Raw genomic sequence first — 10025 nt, forward strand, 5'->3', positions numbered from 1 at the left:
TTTCCCCGGTAACGGCTGTAAACAAAGCAGCGCTGCGCTCATGAACGCTACTTTATCAGATACATTTGAAATGCAATCGAAACTTTTCTGAAGACACTCGGTTCCTTTCAGAGATATGCGTCGCATCGTTGCTTGAATTAGTCAGAATGAGTAGTGTTTAAAACTATAGCCTATAATGTTGAAATGTACGAGGAAAGTCCTCTGATGAGTTAGCAAGGTAAGCCTATGTGCCCCAGCCCAATTTAACCCCTGCTCATGAGAAAGAAGGGAAACCTGTCATTCTACGCTCCACAGCAGTTCTCTTACAAACATCACACAGTAGCTAATAAACACTACAAGCAATGAAACGCCATCCCGACCTGTCCCTTGGTGAAGAAGTTGGGCAGGTACTTCATGGCGTTGCTGCGCAGGCAGGCGATGTTCTGGTAGCTGCCCGGCTCAGCCGCTCGCAGAGAACCAATGCGGTCCTGGACATAGTCTGAGACCTTCACCCGGATCTCCAGACCCAGGATCAGCTGCTCGGGGAACAGCTTCGACAACTCAACTATGAGAGAGAGAGAGAGAGAGAGATTCAAGGCAAGGCAAGTTTATTTGTATAGCACATTTCATACACAATGGTAATTCAAAGTGCTTTACATAAAATAAAATAAAAACAATAATCACAACAATAAAACAAGGAATTTAAAAACTTTAAAAAAAAAAAAATTTGATTTAAGAGGTTTAAAATGAATTTAAGAAGACGATTATACATATAATATAGTGCAATCAGTTTGGACGTAGCACAGTGCTCATTCAATAAATGCACAGCTAAACAGATGAGTTTTGAGTCTGCATTTAAATGTGACTAATGTTTTAGCACATCTGATCTCTTCTGGAAGCTGGTTCCAACTGCGGGTGGCATAATAACTAAAAGCACATTCCCCTTGTTTTGTGTGAACCCTCGGTATTTCTAACTGACTCGATCCTAATGATCTGAGTGGTCTTCAGTAATTCAGTAACACTTTACTTTAGGCTGATGATACATGGGGCAACTTTGGCTAATGCTGCCATCAACGGGCAACCAGGTGAGACACAGGGCCCACGACTGATCTAAAGTATCCAGATAGAAATCTGTTACCCATTCTCAATGGGAAAGTGCCCAAGCAACATTGCTCAAAAAAAGTTGCCCGGCAAAAATGCTTAAAAAGTTGCCCTGTGTATCATCAGCCTTAGAGAGCACTATTCACTGTTAACTAGTTGCTCATCAGTATGCATATTACTAGCGCATTGGCTGTGTATTAGTACTTATAAATACCAGGTCTATCAAAACTTGCAACCCTTCATATTCTGGCCTCCGGTTCTTTTCAACATACTGTCTTTATTTGCGACTACACTCATTTGCACTGTGCTTGGTATATTGCGTTGGTCGATACGAGATGTTGCATCTGTGTTCTTTAATTTGCGTGTTGTCAGTAAATCCCCAGCAGAAATTTCCACACCCATCGGCGCTGCTTTGGAATTGCGCTCTCGCGCTAATTTGCCTTGTTTAGTAAAACTGGCCCCAAGTTGTTTATTTGTAGATCGCTTTTCGCAACAAAACCGCTTGCTTCAACATCAGTAGCAAAAGGTCACAACTGCCCTGGCACTGGAGAGAAAAACTGAGAGGCAGCAGTGGTGGAGATGAAGGAGCCCATGATAACTCAACTCTCTGATATGAGTAATAACGTCATGTAATCAGACAGTGTGACGCCGTCCTCCAATGCATTATTGAAGGGTTAGTTCACCCAAAAATGAAAATTAGCCCATAAATTACTCACCCTCAAGTCATCCTAGGTATATATGACTTTCTTCTTTCAGACGAATCCAGTTGGAGTTATATTAAAAATGGTCTTTGATCTTTCAAGCTGTTTCATGGCACTCAGCGGGTGTTGCATGCATCAGTCCAAAAGAAGTCAAATAAAATGTGCCCATCCATAAAAATAAAAAAAAGTGTCTCACACGGCTCCGGGGGGTGAACAAAGGCCTCCTGTAGCGAATCGATGCGTTTTTGTAAGAAAAATATCCATATACAAAACGTAATAATCACTTTAATCTAGCTTACGTTCACTGTTGCACATAGATGCAGCTCCGGGAGCATGACGTATGAGATCGGCGCTGCGCATGCGCCGGTGAGTCTCGTGAAAACCAACGTTTGTTAACAGGAGCAAAGGAAGCAAAGTTTCCTTACTTTAGCAAAGGAAAACCAGTCTCCTCTTGGCTTATATCCAAATCCTCTGACATTCTTCTTTACAAATCCTCGTTTTGTACTTCTAATTCTTGACCGTTGTTTTGTTTTGAACTCTCTCCTCTGCGCTTCCGCGTTCGTCACTTCTGAGCAGCACATGCAGCAACGCTGAACTCATACATCATCCTCCCGGAGCTGCTTCTGTGTACAACAGTGAGCGCAAGCTACATTAAAGTGATTATTACGTTTTGAATATGGATATTTTTCTTACAAAAACGCATCGATTCGCTACAGGAGGCCTTTGTTCACTCTCCGGAGCCGTGAGAGAATTTTTTTAATGGATGGGCGCTTTTTATTTAACTTCTTTTGGACTGATGCATGCAACACCCGCTGAGTGCCATGAAACAGCTTGAAAGATCAAAGACCATTTTTAACATAACTCCGACTGGATTCGTCTGAAAGAAGAAAGTCATATACACCTAGGATGGCTTGAGGATGAGTAATTTTTCATTTTTTTTCATTTTTGGGTGAACTAACCCTTTAAGCACTGTGACCGATCACAGACATGCCTGTTAAGATCATGACTGCATCATGAGTCCAAAGGTGTGTAAATGTGTTTTGTGCATGAAAGGCTTTGATGAGTGAGGACCTGCTATCGGCACAGATCGATGAAGCACTCGTCTCAACACGAGGAGGATGTGTATGTGCTTACAACATACTGTGTCCTCGTCTCTAGCTACATTAATTAACACATGTAATACGTATTGAGATACAGCTATGGGTCATTCCTTACAAACTCGGCCAGAGTTACCAGAGGTCCCTCAATAGGAGGTGCTGTTTCTCCTTCTGGTGAAAGAAAAAAAAATTTAAAGTCGTGGATGAATATTTACTAAGTAATCCACTATTTAGTAGAGGGGGGTCAAAATGACAATTTTCACCTGAGATTCAAAACCAGATTACAGGAGGATAAAAAAATTTAAAAAAAAAAGACTTCAGAAAGATGATATTTTCACACAGTGAACAAAATCTGTTGATTTTAGCAATCTTTGTTGCATTACGTGCCAGTGGTGACCAATCAGAAATGGGAAAATGACTCTCACAGGTATTTTGTATAAAATTGTTTTCTAGTTATATATACATTTCTAGTTTCAACATTATTTGTTCTTCAGACATTCCTCTTTAAAAGAAAAGAATGATCATATTTTTGCAAAGTGACCCACATTTGCTTTTTGACCACTGAAAATGTGTACAATTTAACAGTTTACTCCTGGAGCCATATTGAGATCTCAAAAACGAACCATATAGGGCCTTAAAAATGAAGACACCAAAAGGAAAGTTTGTTAAGACCCAAAAATCTAAAAGGCAATTAAGATATCTTTAATAGCCTACTTCTTGAGATACAGGCACGCAAAAAATAAAATAAAAAAAATACTCAAAAGTGCTTTTTTCCCCCATTTTTGAATGTTCACCACTGGCACATAATGCAACAACGATTGCTAGTCAACAGATTTCACTAATAGACCTATAATCTCCGTGTAAAAATATCATAACGATGCTGAAATCATTTCTACCCTCCTGTAATCTGGCTCTGAATCTCAGGTGAAAATTCCACCTCTAGAATTTTTTTTTGTTTGTTTTTTTACAAAATCAAAAATGTGAGCCGGGAAAGTTTCTGAAATGGGGTTGATTTGACACAGAATGACCCTTATATTACATTCCTTCAGAACGCCGCCGGGATTTAAGGTTTTACTTTGATTTGACATGACAAGCCTTAGAGACTTTAATGCTTACACTTCTACAAACATCCACTTCTTGTTTACTATACAAAACTATGAGTTAACATTTGAAGGCTATGAGGTTTAGGCAAGCTTTCCTTGTGATGATGATGATGCAAACACATTGATCCTGACTGGAACTCTATGGGACAGTGGGGAGTCTGTATATAAGGGCCGTGCTGGTAAATGTCGCCCTCCTGCAGCTCTAAGATGTAACTGCATTGACCAATGATAATCAGTCAACACCACAAACATTAACATGACAAGACTAAAACTATCATGCGCTTCATTAAACATACCGTAGGATATCTAAATACAGGTACAGATCATGTTCATATTCCTGGACTAACTAACTCAGAAACCTGTCTAAGAAGAAATGAGAACTTGTTGGACGATTCAAACACACAGCCCTACTAATCTAATCAGTCTCGACTTCAGTGCCCTTATTCTTTTTAAACAGACTTTTAAAGATTAGACAACAAAACTCTAGAATTACGCATATAGAATGCAAGTAAAGTGTCTACTTTAATGTTTCAAATAGCTTTTGTAAAGAATAAAATGTAAAAATGGGTGAAATAATGTCAGTGTTTCAGATATATTTATGTTTATGAAACAACACAGTTATTCTGATCTGTACTTCTGGAAAATATAAAAAGAAAGTGAATTATAATTCTGAAAAACTTCTTGCTGATAAATGGGTAAAATCTAGTGGTTTGAAGCATAGTGTTAAAGATTAGTAAAGATTTAAAATTACAATTAATTAATATTTTACTGCTGCAGTGAGTTTTTTAATGTCATCTAATGATTCTTGTTCTAAATATGCCTGACAAGATTTTTTGTTATACAAACTATTATCAAGCTGAATGACATTTTTCTCCTGTAAATCATGGCAAAATGTAATGTAAATGTAAATTAACAAAACTTTCTCACACTAATTGTCAGTCACTGTTGTCTGTATTATTCATATCTTTCGTGTCATTATGAATATACAGTAGTCAACATTTGAAGTGGATCAAAACAATTAATCAAAGTTGTCCTAAGACAAGAACGCATTTTGGTTTTAGGTTTTAGGACAATTTGAATGAAAGGCTTTGATCCACTTCAAATGTTGACTAGTGTATATTCCTGCCATTTGCAGCATGAGGTCATGTGTTCTTTGCTCACAGCTGATTGGTCTGATTTCAGCCTCAGTTACCATGGCGATGAGCACTCTCAAATAAATATGGGCCTGTATGTTTTATATAGAGATGCACCGATCGACCGGCCCTGGACCGGAATTAGCCGGTTTTCCACATGACTGGCCCTGACCAGTGACCGCTCAGTTTGAAAAACAAGAAGTTAAAATGAAGTGACTTACATTTCAGACACAATATTGACTGTTTTGCTCAATTTCGCTGATGAAAATAGTTCCAATCAAAGCCACAGCAGAAGTGTTTCGTTACTGAATGAATCAAGTGAGTCAATGATTCAGCTGCGCATGCGCCGGTGAGTCTCGTGAAAACCAACGTTTGTTAACAGGATCAAAGGAAGCAAAGTTTCCTTACTTTAGCAAAGGAAAACCAGTCTCCTCTTGGCTTATATCCAAATCCTCTGACATTCTTCTTTACAAATCCTCGTTTTGTACTTCTAATTCTTGACCGTTGTTTTGTTTTGAACTCTCTCCTCTGCGCTTCCGCGTTCGTCACTTCTGAGCAGCACATGCAGCAACGCTGAACTCATACATCATCCTCCCGGAGCTGCTTCTGTGTACAACAGTGAGCGCAAGCTACATTAAAGTGATTATTACGTTTTGAATATGGATATTTTTCTTACAAAAACGCATCGATTCGCTACAGGAGGACTTTGTTCACTCTCCGGAGCCGTGAGAGAATTTTTTTAATGGATGGGCGCTTTTTATTTAACTTCTTTTGGACTGATGCATGCAACACCCGCTGAGTGCCATGAAACAGCTTGAAAGATCAAAGACCATTTTTAACATAACTCCGACTGGATTCGTCTGAAAGAAGAAAGTCATATACACCTAGGATGGCTTGAGGATGAGTAATTTTTCATTTTTTTTCATTTTTGGGTGAACTAACCCTTTAAGCACTGTGACCGATCACAGACATGCCTGTTAAGATCATGACTGCATCATGAGTCCAAAGGTGTGTAAATGTGTTTTGTGCATGAAAGGCTTTGATGAGTGAGGACCTGCTATCGGCACAGATCGATGAAGCACTCGTCTCAACACGAGGAGGATGTGTATGTGCTTACAACATACTGTGTCCTCGTCTCTAGCTACATTAATTAACACATGTAATACGTATTGAGATACAGCTATGGGTCATTCCTTACAAACTCGGCCAGAGTTACCAGAGGTCCCTCAATAGGAGGTGCTGTTTCTCCTTCTGGTGAAAGAAAAAAAAATTTAAAGTCGTGGATGAATATTTACTAAGTAATCCACTATTTAGTAGAGGGGGGTCAAAATGACAATTTTCACCTGAGATTCAAAACCAGATTACAGGAGGATAAAAAAAAATAAAAAAAAAAGACTTCAGAAAGATGGCAGCATCGTTGCGTTATTTTCACACAGTGAACAAAATCTGTTGATTTTAGCAATCTTTGTTGCATTACGTGCCAGTGGTGACCAATCAGAAATGGGAAAATGACTCTCACAGGTATTTTGTATAAAATTGTTTTCTAGTTATATATACATTTCTAGTTTCAACATTATTTGTTCTTCAGACATTCCTCTTTAAAAGAAAAGAATGATCATATTTTTGCAAAGTGACCCACATTTGCTTTTAAACAGACTTTTAAAGATTAGACAACAAAACTCTAGAATTACACATATAGAATGCATATTAAATGCAAGTAAAGTGTCTACTTTAATGTTTCAAATAGCTTTTGTAAAGAATAAAATGTAAAAATGGGTGAAATAATGTCAGTGTTTCAGATATATTTATGTTTATGAAACAACACAGTTATTCTGATCTGTACTTATGGAAAATATAAAAAGAAAGTGAATTATAATTCTGAAAAACTTCTTGCTGATAAATGGGTAAAACCTAGTGGTTTGAAGCATAGTGTTAAAGATTAGTAAAGATTTAAAATTACAATTAATTAATATTTTACTGCTGCAGTGAGTTTTTTAATGTCATCTAATGATTCTTGTTCTAAATATGCCTGACAAGATTTTTTGTTATACAAACTATTATCAAGCTGAATGACATTTTTCTCCTGTAAATCATGGCAAAATGTAATGTAAATGTAAATTAACAAAACTTTCTCACACTAATTGTCAGTCACTGTTGTCTGTATTATTCATATCTTTCGTGTCATTATGAATATACAGTAGTCAACATTTGAAGTGGATCAAAACAATTAATCAAAGTTGTCTTAAGACAAGAACACATTTTGGTTTTAGGTTTTAGGACAATTTTAATGAAAGGCTTTGATCCACTTCAAATGTTGACTAGTGTATATTCCTGCCATTTGCAGCATGAGGTCATGTGTTCTTTGCTCACAGCTGATTGGTCTGATTTCAGCCTCAGTTACCATGGCGATGAGCACTCTCAAATAAATATGGGCCTGTATGTTTTATATAGAGATGCACCGATCGACCGGCCCTGGACCGGAATTAGCCGGTTTTCCACATGACTGGCCCTGACCAGTGACCGCTCAGTTTGAAAAACAAGAAGTTAAAATTAAGTGACTTACATTTCAGACACAATATTGACTGTTTTGCTAAATTTCGCTGATGAAAATAGTTCCAATCAAAGCCACAGCAGAAGTGTTTCGTTACTGAATGAATCAAGTGAGTCAATGATTCAGTAAACCGTTCATAAAGACAGTAGTCACTTGCCTCGTTTCTGAATGAATCAGCCGTTTGAACGAATCTGTTGAATGAAGGACTAAATTACATCACAGTCATTTGCCGCCACCTACTGGTGGTTTGGTTTCATATTTAAAACTATCATTGCATTTTACCCAACATTTCTTATTTGTATGTTTAAAAAAACATTTAAAACATAAATTTTATAAAATTATTTATGCATGTGAAATTGTGCAGTGTAAATGAATTTATCCACCTTTTTCTTGTCGTAAAAATGGGTGCGGCCTAGGGCTGCACGATTACGCGAATGTGATTGTCATGCGCATTTTGTAAGCTGCAGCGGGTTCTGGGTTTCTTCTGCGAGGCGTATTTGGAGTTTCTCTGGCCTTCGGATGCAGATTTACTGCTGATCACAGAACTGTGCTTCACTGAAAGATACGCATGACAATCGCAGCTTCTGTCTAATCACCATCTCGATTCCATTTCGATGTATCATGCAGCCCTAACGCGGCCATTTGTAAATTCTATGGGTCTGGCTTCCGGTCTCATCTGCGTCCACTCCGTCCAGCTATTTTTAGCTGAACAAAACACCTCGTTTTGCTGCTTGATATTGAAAGTTGGTGTGTCTTATCATATTATTTTAATGTATTATCTTAATTATGAACACACTGGTTTTACCGTTTACTGCACGTTGTTATTCTCCTCGTTATTTAGCTATAGCGGCTAGTCTCACCCGTAGGCTTACTTCCGCGCTGAAGAAAAAGGTGGATAGAGAATATCTGCAACTTAGTCCAGATTGGGGGAATTGTAAAGTTTAATACTTTTTATTATGTCAATAATTTTTTGCATTGACAAAAGTATAGATTTTTTCCCCCGTATATATGCTGTCAATTACAGTTCTTAGAAAGTCGGCAAAAATCGGTATCGGCAGGTCACTCTTAAAAACAAAAACAGAAATCGGCCAAGAAAATTGCAATCAGTGCATCTCTAATTTTATATTAACCAAATTGTTTAGATATTTTCTCCAATATGTTAAATAAGTAAGTACAGATTACCCAGAAGTCCTCCGTATCCGCAGCCGATGTCAGCGAACTCCACCTGCGCGTTGTGTTTGTCCGGTTTCCCGCTTCCGGCCAGCGGCCGGAAATACTCCGGGTACAGCTGAGACCAGTCCATCTGCTCAGGGCACACCGGGCTACCGACACACATCATCATCATCACCATCATCACCATCATCTCTCTCTCTCTCTCTCTCTCTCTCTCTCTCTCTCTCTCCCTAAGGGGTGTGCAGTTGTTAGGAATATGCATTTTCTACTGGGTCAAGCAAACAAGGCAATAACAACCCTAAAATTAATGATATTTGATACAGTAATGATACGGTAATGATAATAAAAAAAAGTAATTTGAGAAAGAATTCGGCATATTATAATGATTTTTAAAGGGCCATGAGACACTAAAGACTGGAGTAATGGATCAAAAAAAAAAAATATATAATATAATATATAATATTTATTATCACACACACACACACACACACACACACACACACACACACACACACACACACACACACACACACACACACACACACAGAAGAAACACAGCACATGTGAGAGAGCTCTTACTACTGGAAGCTGTGGTCGGCCATGGGGTTGGAGTGCGCTCTCTGCCGGTAATAGCGCTTCTGCGGCATGGACACACTCATCCTGCTGCTCCGCGGGAAGACGCTCACTGTGTGCCGGGTTAACTCAAAATAAAGCGTGCTGTCTTCACTCTCGAAACTTCACGTGTGATGTTTCTTCTTCGTCTGACAGACAGCGCTGAAGCAGGAGCGCGTTCACCCCCTGCTGGACATGCGCAGATCTGCTTCGGGACGTCATGAGCAATGTGTGACCCTGGAGCACAAAACCAGTCATAAGGGTCCATTTTTTACAATTGAGATGTATACATCATCTGAAATCTGAATAAATCATCTTTCCATTGATGTATGGTTTGTTAGGATCGGACAATATTTGGCTGAGATGCAACTATTTGAAAATCTGGAATCTGAGGGTGCAAAAAAATCTAAATATTGAGAAAATCATCTTTAAAGTTGTTCAAATGAAGTTCTTAGCAATGCATATAACTAATCAAACATTCAGTTTTGATATATTTACGGCAGGAAATTTACAAAATATCTTCATGGAGCATGATCTTTACTTAATATCCTAATGATTTTTTGCATAATAAAAAA

General features: G+C 38.3%; 1 protein-coding gene across 1 annotated transcript in view; it reads right to left on the reverse strand.

The window, feature by feature from the left end:
• The window catches only part of mettl1 (methyltransferase 1, tRNA methylguanosine), a 26135-nt gene extending 16477 nt beyond the window's left edge, over positions 1 to 9658 (reverse strand). Inside the window, exons 1-3 of the mRNA XM_016246278.1 lie at positions 9418 to 9658; positions 8848 to 8987; positions 360 to 544 (exon numbers count right to left, since the gene is read on the reverse strand). Of these exons, the coding sequence (XP_016101764.1) occupies positions 360 to 544; positions 8848 to 8987; positions 9418 to 9497 (405 nt within the window). The 5' untranslated portion in view covers positions 9498 to 9658. The remainder of the gene's footprint in view (positions 1 to 359; positions 545 to 8847; positions 8988 to 9417) is intronic.
• Between the last annotated feature and the right edge of the window lie 367 nt (positions 9659 to 10025).

The sequence above is a fragment of the Sinocyclocheilus grahami genome, unplaced genomic scaffold (genome assembly GCF_001515645.1).
Source record: "Sinocyclocheilus grahami isolate Dianchi unplaced genomic scaffold, SAMN03320097.WGS_v1.1 scaffold792.1, whole genome shotgun sequence".
Taxonomy (NCBI): domain Eukaryota; kingdom Metazoa; phylum Chordata; class Actinopteri; order Cypriniformes; family Cyprinidae; genus Sinocyclocheilus; species Sinocyclocheilus grahami.